This window comes from Phacochoerus africanus, chromosome 7 (genome assembly GCF_016906955.1).
Source record: "Phacochoerus africanus isolate WHEZ1 chromosome 7, ROS_Pafr_v1, whole genome shotgun sequence".
Lineage (NCBI taxonomy): Eukaryota > Metazoa > Chordata > Mammalia > Artiodactyla > Suidae > Phacochoerus > Phacochoerus africanus.
Genome location: NC_062550.1, coordinates 60,157,920 through 60,185,805, shown reverse-complemented (window position 1 = coordinate 60,185,805; position 27,886 = coordinate 60,157,920). Strand labels below are relative to the sequence as shown.

Below are 27,886 nucleotides of genomic sequence, written 5' to 3'. Positions count from 1 at the left end.
CAAGTGTCTGGGGAAGAGCCAGTGTTGGTGACATTACGAGAGCCATTTGTAAAGCGAGCTGGTACTTTAGAGACAGATGGTCGAAGGAGCTAGTCCTGTATGTGACATCCACTATCTCTGTGACTCCTGATAACTCAGTGTCTCAGAGCTGCCGTGTCTCATGTAGAAAAGGCGCATGCCGAAATGCATCTACTTTCCAGGGGTGTGGCTAACCAAACGTGAAGATCTATGTGACAGCAACTTGTAAACTCTAAAGGGTGACACAGATATGAGCTGTTATTGTGAGTGATTCCTTTAATTTCCCTGTTTCCTACAAGTAAACTTGAATTTTAGCAGCACCTGTATGCTGTCATCACTTGCCTATTGATTTCATTTAGGAACCTGACTCATAAGCTTCTGTGCCTTATAATTGTACTTTGGCTTCTCTTGCAGTGGTGATGGGATATGCCCATTGCCGGAATGGTTCAGGGTCCTAATGCTGAAGTTCTTTTCTCATAAAACAGGGGGGTCCCCTGACAGTTTTCAGAGGGGGTGATTCTCCTTCAATTTGTAAATCACACAGTATTAATAGGAAACTTTTTGGAATCACGAGCTGTTTTTTGATGATACTGTTACTCTAATAGTTGATAAAACACTTTCAGAAACCGAGAGAATTAGAGGTTGGCCAGGGTGGAATGAAAGCTATAAATCAAGATTACCTGAAGGGGATATGAGAGATAAGGGATTAAGCCAAGTAAAGAGATAACAAGGGGAAATATCCAAGAAGCTTGAAAAAAATTACAAACTTCCAGGAGCAGATTTCTTAGTGCTATTAAAAAAAGTCACTCTAACGGCAAAATTTGCACTAGTGAATTCATGTCGTAAGAATATGGTTTTCTTAATTTTGTATCCAGGCTCCATGCGGTGACTTTTGGCTGTAGAGGATTGAAGTGTTACAAGAAAAAAATAAAGCAGAAAGAGATGTGGCCGTCAGTTGTGGACAGAATCAGCTGGGGTCAGATCTGTGCTCTGCAGGTCATAGAAAACATTTTCAAATACCTCGCCTTTCAGGTCTCGATCATGGACAGAAATAGAGCACAGGGGCTGCTTCTTAGGGAAGACTTCGTTTTCCCAATCTTTGACAACTGAAAAATGGAGCAAATGAGTGGCTGGCTACAGACCCTTGGCACCAAGTGGCTGGGAGTAAATGGAACACTGCAGGGACACAGAACTTCGCCCGCCACTGAGCATATTACTGGAGAAATACAGTACAGAACCCAGCAGGCTTCTGCAAACAACGCATCCCTTTAAGTTAATTGGTGTTATATAGAAGCTGAAATGCTCTGCTTATTTACAAAGCTACAGATTTATGTAAAGCAAAACCAATTACACTTAATGCCTAAACTATTCCAGGTGCTCAATGATAATGTTGCTAGGCACTAGACAAGAAACCACCATGTGAGTGCATCCTGTTTCGAATGGAAGCATGTGTAGTCACTGCAGTTGAGCTAATCTAGTGTCAGCCTCGATGTAAGAATTCTAAGCCCTTTAAGTGTTTGCTTTGGGTCAACCTTATAATTCTGTAGATCTCTTTTCATCCCTAAGGATGAGTGAAAGCATAATGAGCACCTTTTTCTATTATGATGTAGAAGTTAAGGAGAGGAAGGCAAATTTTGGGGAAAAAACCACAACAAAATAAAGCAGACCTTTTTTTTTTTTTTTTTCCCCTAATGGTGAGAAACTGTTAGAGCTTCGCACTTGTACAGAGATGAGGTGCTTAAAGGTTTCTTGATCTTTTAGGTGTTCATTAAACCCAAATTGCAAACTTGGCTTTTAACCTTTTGCAGCAAAGAAAGCTTCTGAGGCAGATCAGAGATTGGCCTGTTTCATCAGAGCACAAATGCTTAAAAAAAAAATTTCAAAAAAGTTACAGGGCAAGAATGTTTGTCTGTAAGAGCTTGCCTTTTTACTTCTCCTTAGAACAAACAAATAAAAAATAGTTTGAGTAAGAGAAACACCTGGTGTTTTACAGCTGCTCTTTCGCAATTAAAAATGCATATCACACCAAATCAAGATGTATAAATCTTTTATTCTACAGATCTAAAATATTTTAGGTATACACAAGGGAAATGCTTAATTGCAGAATCACTTGCAATCAACTGATAAACCCACCTCTCCTATCCAGCTTGTTAAAAGCAGTAGCACTCAAATTTTAGGGAGCATAAGAATGATTTGGGTGTGTTTGTCAGAACTACTGATTTCTGGAAAAAAAGGGTTTTTTTTCTTCTTTTTTATGGCTACACCTATGGCATTTGGAAGTTCCAGGGCTAGGGGTCAAATCTGAGCTGCAGCGACTGGCCTATGCTGTAGCTTTCAGCAATGCTGTATCCTTAATCCGCATCATCACGGAGACTACCTCGGGTCCTCAACCTAAGCCACATGGGAACTCCTGAAAAATATTTGGGTTAAAGCAGTCTGTGGTAGGGGCTAGAAAGATTTGCCTGAAGCAGGTGGTCCTCAATAAAACTTGACAAGCACAGCTACAACTAAGGTATGAGGCATTAGTTGTATTTGACTTTTTAAAATGAGCTTTCCCACATTTCTTTGCTTATACAGGAAAAATCTCTTTTAGAAGACCATTTCTTGAGGGTGTCTGAGCTGGTGGCAGCGGAGACCAAAAGATGTCTAAGGAATCTCTTTAAGCATCTCTGATTTGATCACTTGTCCCCCTCCCAGCACTTATTTTAACTTTCCCCAATATTCTTCTTTCTTTAATCTCAAATATTCCATCATTTACATTTACTTTACAATTTCTTCAGTATGTGAATATTCTCTTTTGTGAGGGCCTCTATTTTAGTAAGATTGCTTTTTGATTCAGAGAAAATTTCGTTAATTCATGATTTGATAGTGTAATATCAAGATGAAATATAGTAATATTATGTATTGGTTTATCATTTACTCTGACATAGACAGGAGATGACCACCCTGTCTGGCATGTAATATGTTCTCAATAAATGTATTGAAAGAAAGAATATTAACATACTGTTATTTAAGGATACAGTGAAACTAAAAAATGTCATATACATTGGCTTTAATAGCCGAGCCATGGTAAATAGTTATAAACTATTGTGATGTATAAGAAATGCTAATTTTTATTGTCATAGAGTAGTCATTTAGACTTTGAAATTTACTTAATTACTAGTAAATTAATTCAAATGCATAACATGTTAATGCAAAGCATTCTAGTTTACTAGAGGACTCGTAATTAGCCTTTGTAAATAAAGGACACATAATTTTCAAAAGGCCACTCCCATACATTTTAGCTCTTTTTTTTTTTTTTGGTCTTTTTAGGGCTGCCCCAGCAGCATGTGGAGGTTCCTAGGCTAGGGGTCCAATCGGAGCTGTAGCTGCCGGCGTACACCACAGCCACAGCAACGTGAGTTCTGAGCCACATCTGCGACCTATGCTACAGCTCACTGCAACGCCAGATCCTTAACCCACTGAGCAATGCCAGGGATAGAACCTGCGTCCTCATAGATGCTAGTCAGATTCGTTTCTGAAGCTCTTAAACTAAAATGCATAGTGTCCAACTGAAGGAAACAGTGAATACTCTTCTCATAAGACAGGTTGAGTCAAATAGAGTTTCACAGGGCTGTTTCCCAAAGATCAATACTTGAAGAAAATTCCCGTGTACTGCCATAAAATTTCAGAGACTTTTCATGGAGGGGAAGTGTTTCTTCAAGATTACTTCCACTGATGTGCTGGGCATTAAAATGATTTAGATTACAATATCTAAAAAAGAAAGAAAGTAAGCTTTTTTTAAGACCAGATGTAGATGACTTGATAAATCATTTGCTCCCCCTGCCCCGCCCCTCCTCGTGCTTGTCTCCCTCTTATTATAGGCCTATAGATACTGGCACAACGTGATGATTATTTAAGAGCACTGCTCCCCAGAACAGTCTTTATAAAACCACAAAAGGAGTTTTAGGACATACTAAAGTGTCTCACAAGGTTCTTTAGATGGCGCTCTTTTACAACCTGCAGTGAGTCTGACAGTGAGAGAAACTGAAGTCTAGAATGATCAACTTTACAGATTTCATGGCAATCAGGACTCTCGAAAGATTTATCAGACACTCTGGGAGTTTGCACATTTGGTGCTGAGATCGTGAGGAAAAGACCATTGTCAAAGAAGAAATCCATGAATGTATTTCTAAAATGTGTACCCTCTACCCTGGACCCAAGAAAAATCTGTTTTTCCCATCTTTTAAGTGCCAGGCACCATGCTAGGGCAGAGTACTCACCCTGACTTACCAGATTCTCATCACAACCCTGGAAGGATCGAATCATTCCCATTTAACAGACAGAAAAACTGAAATTCTAAGAGGTTAGACAGCTTGCTTAGGGTTCAGATGTGTAATGGTTGGCAGAGCCTGGGTTTGGAACCAGAACTCTCTTATTCTGAGTCCTGGCCTTTTCCCGTTATGGCATGCTACCTCTAAAAACAAATTACTTCTTTCTTTCTTTGTCTTTTTGTCTTTTCAGGGCCACACCAGCAACATATGGAGGTTCCCAGGCTAGAGAATTGGAGCTGGAGCCGCCAGCCTATTCCACAGGCACAGCAGCGCCAGATCTGAACAGTGTCTGCGACCTACACCACAGCTCACTGCAACGCTAGATCTTTAACCCACTGAACAAGGCCAGGATCGAACCCGCAACCTCATGGTTCTTAGATTCGTTTCTGCTGCGCCACGATGGGAACTCCAACAAATTATTTCTTAAACATTTTTTTAAGAAACTCCAAGAGGAAAGGAATTTATTCACTGCTAGTGAAGTCCTCGTGCCTTGACCAGTGCCTGGTACAGATGTCCAGTAAATATTGGTTGAATGAACAAATGAATATGGGCCACAAATTCAATTTTATCAGTTTCTGAGATAAGAGATTTTTTTAATTTATGATGGTTGGAGGGTAATTTTACCTTCTTTTCTTTCTCAATATATTGCTGAAAATAACTAAGAAAAGGATACTCTTGCATAACTGGTCATTGGTCTCTTTCAATAATTGTTACAGGTGATGCAAAAAGATTACTGGTATCATTAAGAAAATAAATAAAATGATATCAACTTTATAAGATGTCTTTTACAACACTGGAGGGACAGAGGTGTCAAGTCCTAATAACAAGTACCCTTCTGTTCTCTTCCCCCATAAACATCTTGTAATATCTTTTTATTTTAGCATCTATGTGGGATACATATTTATATTAAGCATTGTAGAGATTTTTGTTTAATACCCCCAATCTGGAGAGCCATAGGTGTGTTGTGTCACCATTGCCCTAGTTCAGATCTGATTGAGGAGGACTCCGATACAGACAGAGGCAGGGGACTGTTTTTGTTTTTGTAGAAATGGAAGTACGTCTGGTCTGACATGCATGGAATATTTCTAACTATACTCAGTTAAGTGATATCCCACTGACTCTGACAAGATTAGTTTGATTCTAGGACTTATATCTGGATTGTATCCCACTAATATAATCTTGATAGTGAGGTGTCCTATCCTCAGACTTAATTCCATCTGTGTATTAGTGAGAGTACTGTTTCATCATTAATCCACTGGCCTCGAGATCTTGGGGACAAAAATAACTTGGGACTGCCCTGTTCTTCATAGATTTGTCTCCATTATCTATCTTTGAATAGATACACCTTTGGGTTTGATAAAGTTGGACTGTGATTGGAAGTATATTGAGGTCAAACACCGTCTGACTCATAAACAATATGTTGTAATAATACCGTCACTGGGACATCCGTGTTTTCTCTTATTTCTTTGTTGTATCCTTACTGTTTGTTTGTGCTTGGCAAAAACAATCAGTACAGAAATAAGCTGGAGTCATGCACTTGTCACTTCAGGCACTGATCTTACTGCCTTGGATTCCATACAGTTTCTTGCCTAACTCTTCTGGCTCTGCCCATCCGACCCCAAGGGGAAATAGGTACTCGAGGCACTGTGTGCCTTTGCAGTAATGCCCTTGGTTCTAGCTACATAATCTCTGCAGGCAAATTTTCAGATTCTCCTTTCTTCTGAAATGTGACACCCATTATTTTCCTGTGGAGGCTGACTGACAGATGGTGGCGGGTATAGTCACTTTAACTGAAGGGAGGGTTTCCGCCCGCATGAGAGTTAAGGATTGTGAGAGCACAGGCAGAGGGCTCCTCTGTAACAGTTAGAAGCAGCACCGGCTAGGAGAAAGTGTAAGGGCTTTGGAGACAAACAAACTTGAGTTTGAATCCTAGTTATATGAACTCAGGAAACTTTATTAGCTAGACTTTCACTCTTGTTTTCTTATGTATAAAGTAGAATGGTAAGATCTATGTAACAGGAGATGAACAAACATGCTGTTTAAGGAATAGGAATGCTCAACTTATGGAAAATTAATTTCTTTCCTCTTTGCATTGTTTCACCCTCTCTATGGTTCCTTCCCTCAAAAAGTATGTAAGAGAAAAGAAATTTTACAGGAGATGGAGAAAATTTGGTAAAAAATTGATTTATTTCTGAATGAACTCTATGTTATCCCTTAGTCCCTTTCATCTTTGGCTCCTCCAATCTCTGGGGCTTTGTATATTTTCATTTTTTTCCTCCTCTGAATCCCCTCCACCATTTCTCACTTCTTTATGGTAACTCACTTGCTTGACAATCACAGAAAAAGAATCACACTTAAATATTTTGAGTACTAGATGCTAGCTCCATGTAGATCAGTACTTTGCTTTCTTGGATTTTATTTTTCTAGTTCCTGGAACAATGCTTAATATGTTGGTTGAATGAATGGATGGACAGATGAATAAATAAGTTCTTGCACTAATAATTCTGGTCCCAGGGCTAGTTCAACTTGAATTCAGCCCACAATCATGGCCATCTTGGCCATATTTCAGCATGAGTCTAAGGTGAATAATAAAAATGAGGAAGAAGGGAGCATAAGGCAACATATATGGGGCCATTATTAAGATTATTTCTAATATTTTTGAGCAATTACTCATCCTCACAACAACCTATGGCACAATGACCACTCTTCTTATTTTCTTGTTACAGAGAAGTTGAGGCTTCTCAAGGCTAAATAGCTAGTTGAAGTTTGGGAATCCAAGTTGTGGAACTGGAATCAACTGGGCTGCCTCTAGAGACTGTCTTTTAAACTATTTCATGAAATCAGGGTCAAATCTTATAGTAGGAGAGTACGTGAAATTGAGAAACAGTGCAGGTACATGAGAATTAGCAGATGGGCATATGAGAATTAGCAGATGGGCACCACACATGTGTTTGGGAGAAATGGACAGAGGGGAGAGAAGCCCTGCTTTCAGTTTCAGTTTTCCTTGCTGACTCTTCTGCTGCAAATCTGGGGACATTCCTGTTGAATCCTTCTGCAAGAATCTGATTTTCTAATTTGGTTTTCAATCTAAGAGTGAGATGGGTATTTTAAGAAAGTTAGACATCATGGAGGGTCACTTAGACGACATACAATTTTGAAGGTAAGAAATTTCAAAATTCAGGGAGCTGCTAAGACTTTTGATTTCATCATTAATTCTGTCTTGCCTGGGTTTTAAGTGGCTTTCTTATACTGAACCTATGCCCCACAAACACAGGGGCAGAGGTGGCACTAAAAATTTACTGATACTGACTTTATGTCCTTCTAATTTACCATAGTACCTATCACCTGACTGATGTTCCAGAAGAGATTTATTAGACGAATAAAAGAATGATTCAGGCAAAGGATAAGTGGCAATGGATGAGATACTAAAAGACTAAATAGATAAATGAATGGAAGGAAGTGAGGAAAATAAAGATCTCTTTAGTTCCCATTATGTTCCTTTATCAAAATTCACCTTCCTAAACCCCACAAAAGGTTGGAATTACTGTCTTTATTTTGCATGTGCAATAGAAGAGGCTCAGAGAGGTTAGACAATTTACTTGAAAGCACACAGCCATCCAAGAGTACATCAGTGAGAGGGAGATGTGGGCTGGCAATAGATGGATGATAGATGATACATATTAAGGCACTGAATGGTCTCAGATGACTGGCTAAATGATTTTGCAGTTTGTTTTTGACCTTGAAATGGTCACTGCTGCTTTAAAGGCCTGAATGGAATCCAAATCTTAAGCATCATTAGATTTCTAGCTATTTGTTTAATGATATTTGCTTTTAATGATAATGACATTCATTCTTATTATCAATATGGTTATTTCTCATTCTAAAATGGTACTGTACAGTGGAGAGAAAAATCTTGCTTTAGAGTTGAGCAAAGCATTATTTTCTTATTAGGACCAATGGAAAAAGTGAAGTCTAAATTGAAATTTCTTGCTCTGAATATCTGTTGAATTTTTCTAATATGCTAATTTGTCCGGTCATGGAATACGGAATTCCCATTGGCTCAGTGATCGCTCCCAGATCAATATTTCATGGACTCACAAATTGTTCATCTCACCACACACTTACTTACCTTTGTGAAACACTCCAGAATCCCAGGATGTTCAACAACGTTAATGATGCCAAGAAGAAGAAGAAGCTTTCTAAATTGCCTTTGTTTAATGTGTTTGGAAACCAATTGCCTGTTTGGAACAAATGTAATTGTTATTCAGCTACAGAATTGTGAGTTTCTGTGAATATTTTATCATTCCACAATTCGTAGAGCTTTATTCGCTTGAATAATATCTACAAAACAAAAAAGCACATCTGAAGCTCGTAGTTAAAATTCATTTAATTCTGTAATTAACACTAAAATAATAAGCATAGCATGCCAAATATTTTGAAGGTCAAAAAAACCCCACTTGAGTTGTATAACACAATATAGGTGTCAGAAGAACTAAGTTACAAAAGTAGCCCTGAATGGGCTATTAATTTGTAGGAACCATGTTTGTCTGATTCACCCTTATATATCTAATATCTAGAACAGTGCTTGGCACCTCCATAGAGATTGTTTGGTACATATGCACTGAATATATGAGAACTGTTTGCCATCACCAGAGAGTCAGTTGTATATGCTAATTGTAAGGTTATGAGATAATGTGTGTAGATGCCAGATGTTACTTTGTTTTGATAACAGATAAATCCAGCGTTACCTTATTATAATATCACAGACCCTCTTGGTCAAATACTTGAAGTCCCTGGTTGATGTAAGGTTTTTTTTTTTTTTTTAACCTGATGAGTAATTCCTTCAGTTTAATACCCCTAAGTAAGGAACCCTTACTTCCTTTTGATATCAAACTTGAGTATATATGAAACTAATTAATAGAGTTTAAGGTAGTTGCTTTTACTTTGCTCCTAAGTTGTGACTTTTGCTTTGTATTTTTGCTAGAACTCTCTTTTCATATCTACGTCTCTTATCTATATATCTCTATCCATATCAGCTTTATTGCCACAGACAGACAGACACACACACACACACACACACACACACACCCCTTTTCTAAATGGGTTTTGAGAGATTATTGAATACATTACCTGAAATATGATGTATTATGTATAACAAATGCATATAGAACATACATACATATACATACATATTATATAATACGTAACATACAAATATAATACCTATATACATATGTAACATATCATGTATTTTATAGAACATGTATATTATGCATGCAGCACTTATTTTTATACAGTACTTTTAAAACAGCAATAGGATCTTAGTATTAACAAATAAGTCACAGATTCATAACATTATAGAAATTTAAAAAATTGTTTAAAAGGCAAAAGCTATCTTCAGAGAGAGAGAGAACTTAAGTTCAATTAATTGCAGTGCTGAATGGGCACTATATTTCCCCAAAAATGTTATGAAGTATAAGAACAGGAACTGAAATCTTTGAAGAGTCAGACATCAGGGTTTTTGGCATTTACTTGCTTTTTTTTTTTTTTTAACCAGAGCAGCTCCTGCATTGGATTGTGAGCAATCTGTCTATGTTCCAATAGGCTTGATCTTCAGTGTCATCTTTGGCACATGGGTTATGGGTTGCTTCCTGAGCTAGAATATGGTTCTTGGCCTCTCCCTTGACAGTGTATACTTTTAAATGGGGTTTGAACTAAATGCTCTGTTCAAGGTTGATAGTCAGCAAGTGCATAAGCATGACAGCTGTGAATAATTGTGCCATTTCCCATTTAAAGCTGTTTCTCTTCTGTCATTTAACTTCTCAATGACTATTATTATGGATCAACCATGAAAATTAGCTTGTGTCCATTATAGTCCAGGACCTATAATGAAATCTGGTATTGAGTTTAAAGCTATTTTGTAAGTTCTACTTCCCCATTTTATTAATTTGTGTTCCATTACAGTAGGAATTTATGGTTTTATTGCTATATTGACATGCCGCCTTTATCTGATATTTAGGAGAAATTTCACTGAATGTCTCCCTCTATGTCCGTCCGTCAGATATTGTGTAACCCTCTTAGTGTGTGTGTGTGTATAGAAACTAAACATCTGATTGTACTTGAATGGGGGAGTTAGGGTGCATGTCAAAGTAACGTGAGATAACATCACACTTACTTTCGGTTAAGAACTAAGCCATCCTGCTAAGCCTATTCAAACAGTCCTATTTCCTTATTTCTCTTGAATTAATATCCCAATCTTATTTCTGTCCTTTTCATTTCACATCAGCACTTTACATGTCATACGATTATACCATTTTATCACTGTTATTCTCTGGCTAGAGTAAGAGTAGTTTGCGCAGAGTATGCAAAGCCTCAGAATTAACATGATGTTAATTCTTCTTGGAGAATGAATTTTGGTCCATAATAAGTAATTGAAAAGACTATATTGTATAACAAAGGAAGATGAGGGAGAAGAATGTAAATTTTGTAAGATCTTTAGAGGTAAAACATAGTATTTAAGAAATTGTTCAACCATAGCAAATGCCAGCCTATGAGGAGATGGCACTAGATTCCCCCAGGCATGCTGGTGTATTTGCGTCTCTGTCTTTGTGAATGCTGGGGTGGGCACATATGAGAAGCTTTGTGACTTGGTATTATGTGCATGTGGGGTGACAGGAGGATGTCATACTAGAAAAGTTAGAGAAAGGTAGTGGAACTCTTTGAGTAACACAAGATATTTTGAGAGTGGAATTATTTTTAAAAATAAAACAAAAGCGTGCCATACACCCAATTGAATTCCTGACCATGCTCCTCTATTTTTTCTTAAGTATCACTTTTAGTGTTTAAGCTTTCTTCCTAATCCTGATCTTCCTTCCGGCCCCATATTTTTGCCTTATTTAGCTATAATTTAACATTGGCTATGTAGCTAATTTACCTGGTGAGCTTCATGTTATCTGAACTGATAACATGGAATAAACACTAGTATCAAGTTGGATAGAGAAATTCTTCATGAAGCTTGAGTTGGCTTTATATATAGAGAGAGTATATGTCAATGTAAAGAGATAGCATTGTGTATAAAAAGATATAGAAACAGCATAGGCTTCAGGATCAGAGGGACTTTTGAAGTCTTTGTTATTTAATAGTTTTGTTGTTGACCATTTGCCCAACTGGACCAATCGAGCCTTGGTTCCTCCTCTCTAAAATGATACCAGTACTTCTCTCATTGAGCTGTTATGAGAAGCAAAAGAGATAATGGATGTCAAGGGTTGGACACAGATGAAGCACTCTATGAGCATTAGATTGTCACCTCTCCCTCCCCCCTTTAGAGGTACTCATACAAAATCGTGTAGCTGAACTTGATCTTGGGCCCATTTCCTGTCATATATTTCTTCATGTTCTGTGTGCCATTTTTTTTTTTATCATTATCCTAGGACTGGTTGTAAAATGTTCCATTTAACATTGTCAGTTGACTCAGCTCTTAGGTACTATAACTTTATTTTAGTAGCTTATAAACTTTTATTGTCGTAATTCACATTTGTGCCATTTTTCATGTGACATTTCTAGGAGCTGATTGAAATCAGGAGCATCCTTGCAAAGGGAGAAAAGCGGAGACTTTAGGTCTAGAATGGGACTAACTAGACTTCTCTAGATCTTAGCTGGGGTGGACAGGAAGGTTAACAACATGAGAAAAAATAGCCCCATAAAGAGTCTGAGGGATGGCGAAGTGTTGTTGGTTAATGCTGACAGTGAGCCTGACACATACTTTAAAACTATAACCAGCTAGTTAGTAATGAGTGTTAGACTGTTAAGAGAACACTCAGAAAATATTTGGCATTGTTCGTAGTTCCTCCACATATCTCTTGCTCAGCTAGATTTATGACTCATTTGAAAATCATTTGTTAAGAACTTTTCAGGTGCAAGGAAATGGGCATTCAAAGTTGCTTAAGAAAAGGAGCTCATGGATTAATAAGGGAGACATGCATACTTTATTTTATTGTGCTTCACAGGTAATGCTTTTCTTTCCCACACACTGAAGTTCTGTGGCAACCTTCTTCAAAGCAAGTCTATTGGTGCCATTTTTCCAACAGAATCCTTTTTTAATTAAAATACGTACATTTTTTAAGACATAACGCTATTGCACACTTAGACTACAGTATAGTGTGAACATACTGTACTTTTATATGCATATACTTTTATATGCACTGGGAAACCAAAAACTTCATGTGACTTGCTTATTAATTTGCAGTGTCTCTGAGGTTGCCTGTAATGCCTGTAATGACTTGCAGGAACTGGACCTTATCGATACTAAATAAAATGTTTCTATTTATCTTAAATTATCACAGTCACTTTGGAGATGAAATTATCTAAACTAGTTCTTGCATTTTATTGACTGAAGAGTGAAAGTACTGAGAGGTAAAGGGAAACATCGCTCAATAGAATCCTCATTTCTTACTCTTCCAACTGCATGACTATAGCCCCTGATTGGCGCTAATGGAACTACTGATTTTTTTGACTTTCCTTAACATCTTCTCGACAGTTTAAAAATGTTTGGACAGCATTCTCTGAAAAAGCTTACCCCATATACCACCTAAAATACCTATGACATTTCCATCCAAGTCCTGGGGTTGATAATCAACCATTGTGAGACTCTTAGAGTAATTTACACTAAATTTAAGGCTTTTGAAACGGGGTTGAAAAATACATACGGTGACCCACACATGCTATGATGCTATAAACAGCACAAAGCTGCTGATGGGAAATGGGAATGTACTTATTCCTGCCCCATCCCATGTCCTATATTGTGAGGCCTACCATGTCAAGGGCTGCCTTTCAGTCTTGAGCATCACAGGCCCCAAAGACCTGACCACACGTTTTCCTATTTCCTTCGTCAGATATGTTCCCCACCCAAGGGGTCCCTTCCTGGCTAGTTTTGCATTAGCCACACTGGCTACATTCTGCCTGGTGCTCAACCTAACAGGTTTCACTTCCCTCCTGGCCTTCCACATTATTCAGACAAGAAACCGTATCCTCCTGTGGGAACTAGAGATCACCTCACTGTTTTGTTGCTGCAACGCCTACTCCTCACCCCCAGACCTTGCTTGTTGGCTCTTCCTGAGTGCAACCTCATAGGGCCTGCTCTGGTCCCATGGGTTGTGAGCATAGGTGACAAATAAGCTGCTGTCAGTCTCATCTGCCCATGTTTTTAGCATCTGATACTATTTGGGGAGGGCATCCTTCCCTCCCGAATGAGGTAACCAGGATGTGCCCCCCCCCATCCTCATATAAATCAAGGTCAATTCTAGTATCTGCTGTTGGTCTAATGCATAATTACTGTTTAAGGGAGGGGAAACCCTCACACACCCCTCTAATCAGTGCCAGTACCAAGTACCTCTGCTTCTAAACTACATCAGGGAGCGGAACTTCCCTAAACCATAAGACAAGAAGTGATGGGAGCATGGCGCAGTCAGGGGACACTGCATCCAAAGATTAGAGTTCTCAGAAGTAAAGCATTACAGATGAACATGAGCTCTGGGGAGCACCTGAGAGTCAGTTATGCTGGAGACTGCAAACTGTCATCACATTGTCTGAGCAGAGTGTTGGAGAACCAGAAAATGGGGTAGATAGAGTTCTCACTGAAGCTCAGCCATCTGCTTATTGCAGTAACATGGGTTTGAATGGGGCACTTTAATAGAAGACTTTGGCAAAAATATGGAAAGTGGCCAGACATAAGGAAATCCTTACACATTCTCAGTTAGTAAATATGGCTTCTTAGTAAATCTCTTCCTTGAGGCTGAATAAATAGGAAAAAAATCCATATAAGGGAGGAAAAGTGATGATAATACATATTCTTATTGTTGCTTACAAAAAACACCCCAATACAAAATGACGAAGGTTAAAAATAATAATAATAATAATGAGAAACTCATAAGGCAAAGACAAAAATAAAATAGAAGCAAATACTAATTTTGGGAAAAGTTGAATTCAAAGGAAAAACCATGTCAAAGGGATATCCATGTTCTTTTTACACTGATTAAAAGCATAATTCCAATTGATGATTTGTCAATGAACATCCCTTAGGTAATGAAATAAAATGAAATCTAATGGAATCACAGAGTTAAAAACCAGGTAGATAAACAATTCTTGTGAGTGATTACATCACAGTGATCAATTTTTGATAGAATAGGCAAAAAGGAAAATAATGTAGAAAATCAGAATAAAGTGACTGGTATTTGCTGTACACCTAGAACTTACACAATATTGTGAAACAACTTTACTTCAATCTTAAAAAGTATAATGGACTTGGTAAGAGTTTAGTTAAGACTACAACATTGTTTGGTACACAGAAAGAAGTTATAGAACTTATAGAAGTTTAGATAACTTCATGACAAATCAAATTTATAGAAATTGAAGATTCTATTCCTAAATAACCAGTTGGGAAAAGTTGAATTCAAATGAAATGAAACCCACAATCACAATATATTTAGAAAATGAAATGAGAAAATGGCATTTTCAAATTTAGACATACAGGTATAAATTTTATAAGAAGCACATTTAAAGGTACACTGTTTTTATTTTTAGAGTAAGAATGAGCACAGATGAATTAAACATTTGACATGAAAAATTAGAAAACAAGTAAACCAAATCTAAGGAAAGTAGGAGGCAAGAAATAGAGCAGAAAGTCGGTATCTTAAAGTATATTAAATAGTTCTAAGAGCTGACTCATTGCAGGAAAATATAACAACAAAAACGGTAATAAATCCAGTCAGAACGCACAACAGGGAGTTTCCATTGTGGCTCAGCAGAAATGAACCTGACTAGTATCTATGAAGATACAGGTTCAACCCTGGCCTTGCTCAGTGGGTAGGGCATCCTGTGTTGCCATGATCTGTGATGTGGGTCGCAGACATTGCTCAGATCCCATGTTGCTTTGGGAGATGTAGCTCTGATTCGACCTCTAGCCTGGGAACTTCCATATGCCATGAATGCTACCCTAAAAAAGCAAAAAAAAAAAAAAAAACAAAAACAAAAACCAAAAACAACAGAAAAGAATGCACGACAAAAGAATCAGAAGAGATAATGTTCAGTTATGAGTAGCTAAGTTAGTGTCAAAAATCTCACGGAAATTGGATGATTATCTAGGAAAACATTAATTGCCAAAGTAGAACCAAGAAGAAATGGAAAATCTTAATGGCAAGAATTAGCAGGGAAACATTACAAAGAATGATTCTCAAAAGAGAATTTTCATGGAAGAAATGAATCTTCTCTCTGGATCTTCCAGAGCAAAAGACCATTAAGTATTGATGCTACTGTGGATTGTTTATCCCATGTATGTTAAGATAATTTAATATTGAAAAATCTATTGATGAAATATACTGTAACATCAGGAACAGTAAGAAAAAATCAACAGATAATCTCAAGAGCTGCTTAAGAAACATTCAGTAAAATTTAACCTGATTTATATACATCTTAGAGATAGAAGTTTTCATGTCCTGGCTCAGTGGAAACAATCTGACTAGGAACTATGAAGTTGTGGGTTCGATCCCTGGCCTTGCTCAGTGGGTTATCTGGCGTTGCCATGAGCTGTGGTATAGGTTGTAGATTTGGCTGGGATCCTGCATTGTTGTGGCTATGGTGTAGGCTAGCAACTGTAGCCCCAATTTGACCCCTAGCCTGGGAACCTCCAGATGCCATGGGTACGGCCCTAAAAAGCGAAAAAAAAATTCTTATGATAAAGAATATCCTTTAAGATTCTCCTGATAAACCTACAAATAAGCTTAATGGAAAACTAAGAAAGATTCATATTAAGATCATGAGCAAGATGAAATATGACTGTCTTCTGGTATTAACATTTCCTTGGAAATTCTGTGTCCTGATGAGGATGCAAAGCACAGGAGTTAATATCAGAAATAAGGATAAAAATTATATATTTATGTTAAGATTAGAGAATTCTGCTATAAATATAAAAGGATCACCTAAAATACTCTCATAAATTTGTGAAGAAAGTTTAAGAAGTTGGATGCAAGATGAAGACAAACATTAATAATCTCCCTATGTAATAGTGATTAACTCAATGAGTTATAATGAGGGAAATGATTCCGTTTGTAAGAACAAAAAGAAAAAGAGCATTAAATGCTTATAATAACTAACGAGAAATGTTCACGATATATATGAAGAGAAGAGAAATTTACTGAGCTGAATTTTTAAATATTGAATAAATTAAAAATGTTATACAATTAGAACATGAACTATTGTAAAAGCTTCCCCCCCTACAATTAGCTAATAACTTTTACTAATTTTATTAAATAAAAATAGGATTTGGTGGAAACTAATAACATAACTTTAAAATTCATATGGAGGTGCAAACCATAGGGAATGTGACTTTTATGTTCACATGAACTGGAGATTTGCACTTGCCATCTGCTTCTACACAATTGAATCATGAGCTACTGCAGCTGCCAAGCTCAGGGTGGAGAACAGGAGTGAGGCACTCTGTGTTCTAGGAAAACTGGGAGAACAGGTCTTCATATAGATATTATCAGTTGTCAGGAGATGATTTCATGAGCCCAATTCTTGCATCTCCTTTTTAGGTAGAAAAGCACTAAAATCTTTCATGGTGACTTCTGCTTCTTGTGACTAGCAGAAACCTTCATGAGATTAATAGTAACCTTCTGTAAAAATGTGTATTTGATTGTATGTACCTCCCGCTTCGCCAAAATCACATGTATGCTGACCTCCCTGCTACTTTTTTGGAGTGTTATTTCAGAGTTATCTGAAATGCTGTCTCCTGGGCTATAGTCCTCATTTTGCCCCCAGTAAAGCCTAACTCTCATCTTTTAGGTTGTGCATATTTTTAAGTTGACATTCACTATATTTTTATAAATGAAGAATGATCATAGAAGTATGATTAGTAATCCCTGGGATGCATTATATATCATTAAACTGTAATAATTAAAAAGAGGGTGACTTTAAGCTAAAAAATCAAGAGACAACTGAAAAGAACAGGACAGAAAGATAGCCCCAAAACAGTTCTAAGATCATCTAGAAGACTATGGTAAAGTATACATCATGAACTAATTAATTTCATTCCAGTTATTCTATGGTTGTGGAACATTTTTGTTTAATTTACTTAACATATATCAGTTTATGCTGTGAAACTTGGTTATTTGAATCACAAAAATAAGATATGAATGAGAAAATTCTTTTCAAAGTATTAATCTACTCTGGGTCACTTTGCTGTACAGCGGAAATTGATAGAACATTGTAAATCAGCTATAATAGAAAAAAAAATCAAAAAAAAAATATTAGTCTACTAAAATTCCGTAACTGTAGATAAATGCAATGAAATTAATCACAGTGAGAAAGGTTGATAGGTTTGATCACCTATATCAGCCAAACACATGTAAAACAAACTTACCTAAAAATGAAATGTTTGGTTAAAACTGGGGAAATATTAGCAATAAATGACAATGATAACTTCCCTAAAGTTTAAAGAACATATAAAGCAGTAAGAAAGAAAACACAAATATAGACCAAAAGAAAAATGGGCAAAGAATATATGTCACTTCATGAATGAAAAAAAGATAACAATGTTCATAACATTAAAAATTTCAATTTCCTGTTCTTAAAAATAAAAATTAAAGTAACAATGAAATATAATTTTTGCTAGTCAGATTGACAAAGATTAAAATATTATTATGCTCAGGGCTGAAATTAATACATTGAGACAAGTATTATCCTACCACAATGGCATAATTGATGTAGCCTTGTAGAAAACAATTTGGCTTTGCTTCTCAATAGTCTTTAAAATATTTATCTTCATTGAAAGAACAATCACATTTTCAGGATTCTATGCTAAGGAGACAATAAGTTGATGTACTTAAAGATTATTTTAAAAAATGCTCACCTTAGTAATATTTATAGTATTAGAAAATGTGAAATAACCTAAGCCTTCCTTAAGAAGGGAAAAGCAAATTAAGATATATATCCATTCATGTAATGAAGTAAACCAATCGATTGTTGAAGTTGAACTTTCTTTTTGTTCTTTTGGAGAAGAATATCGAATGTCATGGAAATATGCTTTCAGTATTTTTAAGGGAAGAAAAAAAAAAGGTGGGTACTTGATACAGATCTGTTTATTGAGTTTTCAGCAGGATTTACCCAGACCCTAATTTTATTTAACATATACACTTATATAAATTCAATATCTACACACACAAATAAAACATTTTTTGGAAGAAAATTTATCCAAATAATAATTGCCATCATCTTTTCAGTCTTTTTCCACCCTTCTGTATAGTTTGGATTTATTTCATCATATATTACCTTATGGCAGAAAAATACTGTTTTAAAACCACTTCATCAAACATACTTTTGGAAAATTTGACTTCTAAAAATCATTTCTGATTTATTATAAAAGAACAGAAAGGGGGGGTTTTCCATCATAACCAACTTCTTCAGCAGTCGAAGTGCTGAATAATAGCCTCAATATTGTAACTTGGAAGTTATGTGCTATTTATGAAACTGTTCTAAGATTTTAGTTTGGAAATTATGATATCCCAAGTTACAATTACTGGTCAATTCTGAACCATTCAGTGACATTTCACTGTATTCACTATTCAAGTCCTAGATTTACCCCTACCTCAAGTACACATGGCATTATTTTAAGTGCTTCAGCATATTGCTTTTGATTCAAGGCAGATTTCAGCTATCTCTTTCTGGAGAAAGATGCAGTATTTCCCCTTTTTACTAACTACTCTTTTATTTGGAATGTAATGGAACTTTGAAAATCTTATATTGTGCCTTTTAGAATTATTCAAATGATAGGTGCACAGAGCAATTACTTCCTCAGATTTTTGTTAGATTTTTAATTTTTTAATTTATTTTTGTCCATGCCTGCAGCATGCAGATGTTCCTGGGGCAAGGACTGAACTTGTGCCACAGTGGCAGCCCTAGCCACAGCAGTGATGCTGCTGGGTTCTTAACCTGGTGAGCTACCAGGGAACTCCTAAATTTTTTAAAAAAGTTGTTTTATAAAGGAGGTTCTTCTAGCAAACATCCAAAATTGTTGAGACAAAGCTGAAATGGGCTTTATACCTTACTTTATTTTAAGCATATCTGTCACTTCATTATGTGCTTTTTGCTTGGGAGACACGACGTATGCAATTACAAAGATGTAACAGTCATTCTCTGGGGTGGATGTGCTTCTTTGTCTTGGGAAGTAAACCCTAAGCAGTAAAAGAGCTTTGGAGTCAGGAATCCACCTTGGCTGTAGGATTTGGGCAACTTCTATGGCTTTCTGAGCTCATTTTCTTCTTATACATGGTGGGGCTACAAATACCTACCCCTAAAGAATTGTTGTGAAGATTTAATGAAATAATATCTTTGTGAAATGCATAGAGCAAGGTCTGCATATAACTGACACTTAATAAATGTTAATTTCTTTCCTTCCTCCTTTCAGTAACCTGATTTAAATGCTTCATTTGAGATTCATAGCTCTCCTACCTGAGTTAATTTTTAAAACACATTAATTTTCATGATACCTGAAGGAAATAATACCTAACAACTATATTCTAACTTTGGCTTTTCTATCACTTTTTCATATTCACCTAATAACTACTCAAATTATTATGAACCTCAATTTACAGACAAGGAGACAGAGGCACAGAGAGGCTGCACTCTTTGCGTAAAGTCATGTAAAGAAGGCAGAATAAATATTTGTTGAATGAATGGGTGAACCTAGATTGGGCCCTGGATCTGCATACGCTCCATACTTTGTTCTCATAGCAGTGTCTGCATTGAGACTTAAATTTGCATTTCTACTTCTTGGGAATTGCAGATTAAAAATGAAGTGAGCTTGCTGTTTCCAGAAAGGGACATGGTGTCTTTCAAAATTGTGGAGAAATCTCAATGCATTGTTCATCTGAACTGCGAAACGGGCCTGGGCCTGGGCGCTATTTGGGATAACAAGCTTTCTAATAAGGGTGAGTTCATTCTCTTGAAGAGCACTGGGAGGTAAAAATCCGTCAAGATAGTGTGTTCTCATGATGATTTCAATGAATTATCATGGAAATGAGTTTTAGAAGAGAAGTAATGCTTTGTGATAATAGCCCGATAATGCCATTAGCTATGAACTGTAATTGTAATAGCATTAGTCAAATGAATATATCTGATATTAATTTGAGTGTCAAATATTTCTATAAGATTCTTCTTGTTAATTAAACATCAGCCTAGGTTTTATTAATTCAGTATCTCGACAGTACTTGCACATAGTAGGAACCTAATATGTTTTTTATGCACTGAACTAATAAATCAGTCTCTAAGTAGAGCTATTTAAAATAATAAAATATTGAATTTAAATAACATCATGGATATAGCAGGAAATCCCTCCATATCCCAAACCTGCTTGCTTTTAAGTCTATTTTCGCATTTGCACCTCTAATTAGCTAATGGTGTAGACTTAATTTTAAAATTAGAGAATAAAAGTTTTCTCTTTTTTTTTTTTGCACATTCATGGGGAAATAGCCTATAAGATTTACCCCAAATTACTCTAATTCAAGAACATAGTCTGTGCCTTTCTTCCTGTGTCTTGTGGTCTTTAGACCATTTAAAAATCTACCAGACATGGGGAATTCCCATTGTGGCTCAGGGTTAAAGAACTGGACTAGTATCCATGAGGATGTGGGTTCGATCCCTGTCCTTGCTTAGTGGGTTAAGGATCTGGTGTTGCTGTGAGCTGTCATGTAGGTTGCAGATGACACTCGATCCCGCCTCGCTGTGGCTGTGGTGTAGGCCAGCAGCTACAGCTCCAATTCATCCCCCAGCCTGGGAACCTCCATATGCTGCAGGTGTGGCCCTAAAAAAGCAAAAAATAAATAAATAAATAAATAAATAAATAAAATAAAATAAAAATAAAAATAAAAATAAATAAATAAAAAAATCTACCAGACACAAACTATTATATTTGGAATGGATGGGCATTGGGGCCCTACTGTAGAGCACAGGGGACAGTGTGCAATTGCTGTACAACAGAAATAGAAGAAATATTGTAAATCAACTGTTCCTAAAAACAAAAACCAAAAAACTGAATGTGGGGTGGGGGGGGAAGGAAAAAAAAATCCACCTGACAGCTTCTTGCCTGCATTGAGCACCTGAATATCAGTGGGCAAAATCATGCTTCATATGGTTTGGAATAACCCTTCAGGCTCATCAGTGTCAACTGGGGCCTTCAACACTGCCGCCAATCATAAGACCTCCTCTAAGTCATCTTTTTTGCCTCATTGCCCCCCCCACCCACAGGTTCTTTCTAAGCTTCATTCTCACGCTAATCCCATTTTACTTTTGTGAATGTTTTGCTGCCTACTTCATTAAGAAACTTGGAAGCCTTGAAAGGGAGGCTTCAGGATATTTCTAATATGAGAACTACACATCTGCTTGCACCTACACCCACCCTCTCCTTTCTTGCCCCTGTGCAGGAAAGAAGTATCCACCCTCCCATGAGAAGTCAATCTCTCTTCTTTCTCTTGCATTTTTAACCTCTCCATTTATACCACATATTTGCACCAGTTAAATATGCAAGTATGTCTCAAAATGTTAAAAAAAAAATCTTGCACCCACATTTAAGTTCCCCAGATGAAATACAGGACTCACAGTTAAATTTTAATTTCAGAGAATTGAATTATTTTTTAGCATAAGCATGTCCTAAATATTGCACAAATAATTTTGTAAAGTATAATTTATGTAAAGTACTTCCATAATATTACATGGAACATACTTATCCTAAAAAATATTTAGTTTACTTGCAATTCAAATATAACTGGGTGTCTTGTATTTTTATTTGCTAAATCTGGCAAATCTACCCACAGCTTCCTCCAGCCACCACTTTATTTTTTAAATCTTCTTCAAAGAAAGTTCTTCAAAAGACTTGTTTAGATGTGATGCCTTTTATTTCTTCACTTACTAGATATTTTTGATCCTGTTTCAATCTGGTTTTCTTTCCCTTCCTGAAATGACTCTTGCTTAAGTTATCAGTGATGATAATGTTGCTAAATTTTGGATATTTTCCGGTCTTCACTCTACTTGATCTCATAGTAGCATTTAATACAATTTCACCATCTCCTGTCTTCTCTTCTGTCTTCAGTGACCACACACAGACACACACAAATGTGTATTTCCCCCTCCCCTCTGGTTGCTCCTTTTCTTCTCTGGCTGGCCATTTTCCCTCCATCTAACCTCTAATATTGAGGCTCTTCAGGTCCAGGTCCTTTTTCTCCTCATTCTTTTTTTTTTTGTTTGTCTTTTGTCTTTTGAGGACCGCACCCATGGCACATGGAAGTTCCCAGGCTAGGGGTCTAATCCGAGCTGTAGCTGCTGGCCTACGCCAGAGCCTCAGCAACACCAGATCCAAGCTGCGTCTTGTCTGCAACCTACACCACAGCTCACAGCAACGTTGGATCCTTAACCCACTGAGCAAGGCCAGGGATCGAACCCGCAACCTCATGGTTCTTAGTCGGATTCGTTTCCACTGAGCCATGACAGGAGCTCCTTCTCCTTGTTCTTAATATTCACACTAGATAATTTTATTCACTTCCATGGGTTCAAATGCTATTTTTGTGCCAGAGATTCTCATAATTGTATTCTAACCCAGATCCTTTTTCTGAGCTCCAGATATTTCCATTTGGATGTCTCATAGGTAGATCAAACAATGTATTAAACAATGAATGGGTGACAAGTTTTTCAACCTGTTTGTCTTCCAGTGTTCTCCATTTGGTAAATAAAAACTGCCCACTCAGTTGCTTTGGGCAGACATTGGAATGCTTCCTTGCTACTACTCCTGTGTCCTGCATCCTACTGCCTCCTGACTCTGTTAAAACCATTCACTGGATACTGTTGATTCTACCTCTAAAATCAAGCTTATTTCCATCCATATCTTCTCATCTGCCTTCTTTCTCACTAGTTCATTACTTCTGTAGACTAGTCTCTTACTTCATTTGAGCCCTTCCTGCTTATCCCAAGCCGTTTTTTTCTTTCCAAATTACACTGCATCCACAGTGATCTTAAAACACAAATAAATCATGTCACTTGCCTGATGCCTTTATAATTTCTTTTTGTGTTAAAAAATACTTCTAAGCCAAAGATCCTGCATGATTTTGATTATGCTTCCTCATCCTGACTTCATGCCATCCTCCCTGAAATTTTTGGGTTAGTGATCTTCCTCTGAGTTCTTCTGATGGGCCAGTGATTCCTTATTTACAGGTCTTGGTATGCAATTTTTACCAGAAATACTTCACACTTATGCTCACCAAGTCAAATACTACTTATCCTTCTAATGTCAACTTCAGCACATTTCCAGGCACTCTTAGCATGAACATGGATGTGTCTGTAACTCTCTCTAGACATGTAAGTTTGCCATGAAAAGGGAGCTCCACTAATGATGGGGGGGGGGTCCATGAGGCCAAGAAGAATTTCAGAATGTGCCTTTATTTTATCTCATCCTAATCCAGTCTTGGAATTGAAGCTGAATAGGGCAATTAAGCTCTGCATTTATGGAACACATTCTTTTCTGAATAATTATTAAAGTGCCAAACTAGAATATCATATTCAAGATAATCCTAGCCCACTTGGAAAATGCTGAGGTCACTCGGCATTGCAATAGCAATTACAACATAAATCATTACTTGTGTGCACCTTTATATCTACTTCCTCTAGTCCTCATAGATATCTTCAAAGTTGTTAGGGACATAATTTTAGAGATGGATAAATAGAGACTCAGAAAAGTTAAGTAACATGCTATCAGGGATGACAGTACTTTCCTCCATCCTTCTAGGTTCTTCTGACTGGTCTAAGAATTAAATTGACATGAGAGACAGATTGACAGGGAGAAAATCAAATTTAATTTTGTCTCCATGTAGTCAGTTTTTTCTCATTTCTTTTCCTGTGGTTGATTTCTAGTTTCATACCATTGTGGTCAGAGAAGATACTTGAAATAATTTCTATACTCTTGAATTTGTTGAGGTTATTTTTGTGCCTCAGTATGTGGTTGATCATTGAAAATGTTCCATGTGCACTTGAAAAGAATGTATATTCTGATTTTTTTTGGATGTAATGTCCTGAAAATGTCAATTAAGTATAACTTTTCTGCTGTCATTTAGGATCTCTGTTGCCTTATGGAAACCCCCCACACATAAAAAGTTTCAGACACAGAAAAGTAAAGTGTGGTATATATGCCATCCTAATGTAAAGAATGGGATATGGGCCTTCCAAGGACAGGAAGGTCATTCACAGGATGATCAGAAGAAGAGCAGATATTTGGTAATTAGATGTTTGCCCTTCCATATAGATTAGTTATTACCAGAGATAAAATTTATCTCTGGTAATAACTTTTTTTCTGGGAAAAATAGCCAATTTAAATTTTTCTATGAAGTTAAGGGAGGGGCAATAGAGTCTCCGCTGTCTTTAGCTCAGAAGAATCCAAATGCCAAAGTGGCACATCTTGGGGAGGTCTGTTCTGAACCCCTAGTGTTCAAGCCCTCACAGCTTGTTAAGGGCTGAGTTGAGTTTGAGTTCAGTTGTTTGACTCAAAGTTCTAACCTTTCTGCCTCTTTTGAGCTAGCAGAAATGGATAGCTGCCCTCCATATCGAGGGTGTTTTGGATTTTGCCCCAGTGCTGTTATGAACCCCAAGGCCTGCCGGCAGCTCCAAGGGTCTCTGTGTGGAGCCAAAGGTTGAGGGTGTAGAATAAGTCGCTCCTGGGATATACAATCTTGTTGGGACTAGGAGGATTTCTGTGGCTGGTTCTCACTGAGGATCAAGAGCAGGGTTTCCCCTTGGAGCACTGGGGGACCTGCCATGTTAGCTGTGGGAACAGTGGTACTATACCAGTTGGCGGTTACGAAGAATATGGCCTGTCTAAAGGTGAATCATAGGGTAGCAGGCCATTTCTTCTCCCTTCTGGCTCTCAAAATCTGTCATCTCGAAATCTTTACGAAGTTGGACCTGAGGAAGCACTGATGTGAATTTGAAGAAACATGTCTCAGAAAATAAGCATGAACCCATGAAATCCAGTTGAATAGCTCTCTAGATGCACAAATATTTTCCTCTTTCAAGTTTCCTGCAACTGCAAAAAAAATTCTTGTTTCAAGAACGACTTAGTGATTCATGCTGACATGGCTGTCAGTGGTCTCAATAATCATAGCTATTTAAATGAGAATTTTAAAAGATTACATTTTTAATTTAAAATGCTCTTGGTGGGAATTAAACAACTAAATTCTTTGCTTCTTTCCTGGGCTCTGAAGAGGAAGGACTAACAGAGACTGGAAGATGTGTCCCTTGACCTTTCGATTCTGCCCAATTATCCTTTTTCTCCGAGACATTTTGCTTTGGATCTTTCAATCACCTACACGTCCATAACTAAGATGTCACTCGTCACTGAATTCTGCTTTGTTATTTTCGTCAAAAGGTAAGCTGGAACTCACGCATGTAAGAAAATTGATCTGGTTGCTAATGGCATAGAGTCAAAATAAGCAGTTTGACTGACTTCTTCACTCCCTTTTATTAGCATTGCTACTTTTAGATAAACTATTCCTGAAATGATTAGTGTGGGAGGATGGGTTTAGTCTTGTATCTTCTCCTTTAAAGCACTCAGAGTTAGATATCCCAGAAGGATCAGTTTTCTCGCTTGTACTGAAAATGTCACTCTAACAGTTATCTGTCTGCACAGTCAAGTTTTGAGAAATCTTTTGAATTTACCGCATTCACACCATTCTCCATCATGCTGCTAAAAATGACTAATGCAACCTGGAGATGGGGAGACTGTGATAGCTGATCATCTTTTCCAATCATCTGCTAACACACATGTACTCACATACACACATCCTCGGCTGACACAAATCCTTAAAGGTTTAAAATATCCTATATGCTAAATGGAATGTGGAGGCAAGTGGGATGTTTCAACATATAGCTATAGTGTTCGTTTCACTATGGTTGGTTCTGTCAAAAAGAAAACAAAAAACAAAAAACTGGTCTGGTTGTTTGATTAAAAATACCAATCTTATTTCTAACCAAATTTGGGCCATTTTAAACATTGTTTTATATTTAAAATAATCTCTGGCATGCAAGTGTTCAAATACATTATTTAATTTTATCCTCTTGCCATCTCTGAAAAAAGTGAAGGGCATCATTTCCTTTTTTTTTAAATAAGAGGAAGCTGTCTTAAGAAATGATGACCTACCTGAAGTCATGCAAACAGTCAAAGGGTCACTCTCTTTTAGGGGCCCTAATTAGTCCCCATAAATCAGTTTAGGGTCACTAAAACCAAGTCATCTAAATAAAGCTCATTTCCTTTCTTGATGAATGCTGTTCTGATGGCTAAAGGGACTGTCACAAATTCAGATATATCCGACACCCAAAAGAACACATGACCAGGTCTTCTGTGATGTCACTCTGGGAATGACGGAGAAGAATGTGGGCTGAATGATAGCAATTAGGTAAAGTGGGAGCTGAATATATCGGAAAGGGGAAGATTCGTTGTTTGTGACTAACTTGCAGTGAGGTCTCTGGGAATTTTCCACAAGGCTTTATATTTGGTCCTGTCCAGTTCACCAATTTTATCAGTTACCTGGAAGGAGTCTAGGAGCTTGCTTACGAAATTTGCAGGCAACACAAAGCTGGTAAAGAAGTACAGATCAGTAATTCACTGGATGACAAACTCAAGTTTTTAAAATGTTGATTATTTAGGATGATGGGTTGACATTTATTAAGGATGGAGATAATGTCTTGCATTTAATTTGAAAAAGAAATTGTGATAAGATGATTAGAATTGAATGAGAGCAACTGCTAAAACAAAAACAAAAAACCTTCAGGTTTTAATTGACCATAAGCATGAGGCAACTACTGAAAAAGTCTCCACCATCACTTCTGGCATTCAGAAAGAGAGAGAGAGGGGGAGAGAGAAGGTTGATAAAAATAACATATCTATCTTAGCTGTACCCATTTTGAGTACTGCGATTGATTCTGGAAACCATATTTGAAGAAAGATACTGACAAATTGTTTGTTTGATGGACAGAGGGGTTTTGATAGTGAAAAATCAGAGAATCTTGTAATATGAAAAAACTGGAGTGGTTTGTCTGTAAAATAGAAGGGGATCATAGTAGCTATCTTTATTGAGCACTTATTGTGCATATTTTAGTTAATCCTCTCAGCAATATGATGAATTATTTATTGTTGTTATTGGCATTAAAACTGAGGACATACAGCTAGGCTCCCTGGATTTGAATCCATATAGTTTGACAAAGGACCTACTCTCTTGACATTGTACCACGTTATTCCTCCAAATATTTATCGAATGTTTAAGAGTTGCCCTGCAGATAGAAAAGCAGGCTTATTCTGTGGAATAGACTTATCAACAGATGGGTAGACTCAGGTTACTCCTCAAAGTAGAGGATTTTTCTGGGCACTAGAAAATGATGGTATATCTTCTAGTTATTGTACAATGTTAGACTATATTATCTCTAAGATGATATCTAATTGTAAGATGCTCACTTATTAGGATATGATTTGA

The 27,886-nt window shown here is 37.0% G+C and overlaps 1 protein-coding gene across 1 annotated transcript in view; it reads right to left on the bottom strand.

Annotated features, from left to right (window-relative positions):
* Positions 1-3,623: 3,623 nt before the first annotated feature.
* Positions 3,624-27,886, bottom strand: part of SLC15A5 (solute carrier family 15 member 5) — an 82,751-nt gene continuing 58,488 nt past the window's right edge. The window contains exons 8-9 of the mRNA XM_047788550.1: positions 8,461-8,569; positions 3,624-3,771 (exon numbers count right to left, since the gene is read on the bottom strand). Coding sequence (XP_047644506.1) covers positions 3,624-3,771; positions 8,461-8,569 — 257 coding nt within the window. The remainder of the gene's footprint in view (positions 3,772-8,460; positions 8,570-27,886) is intronic.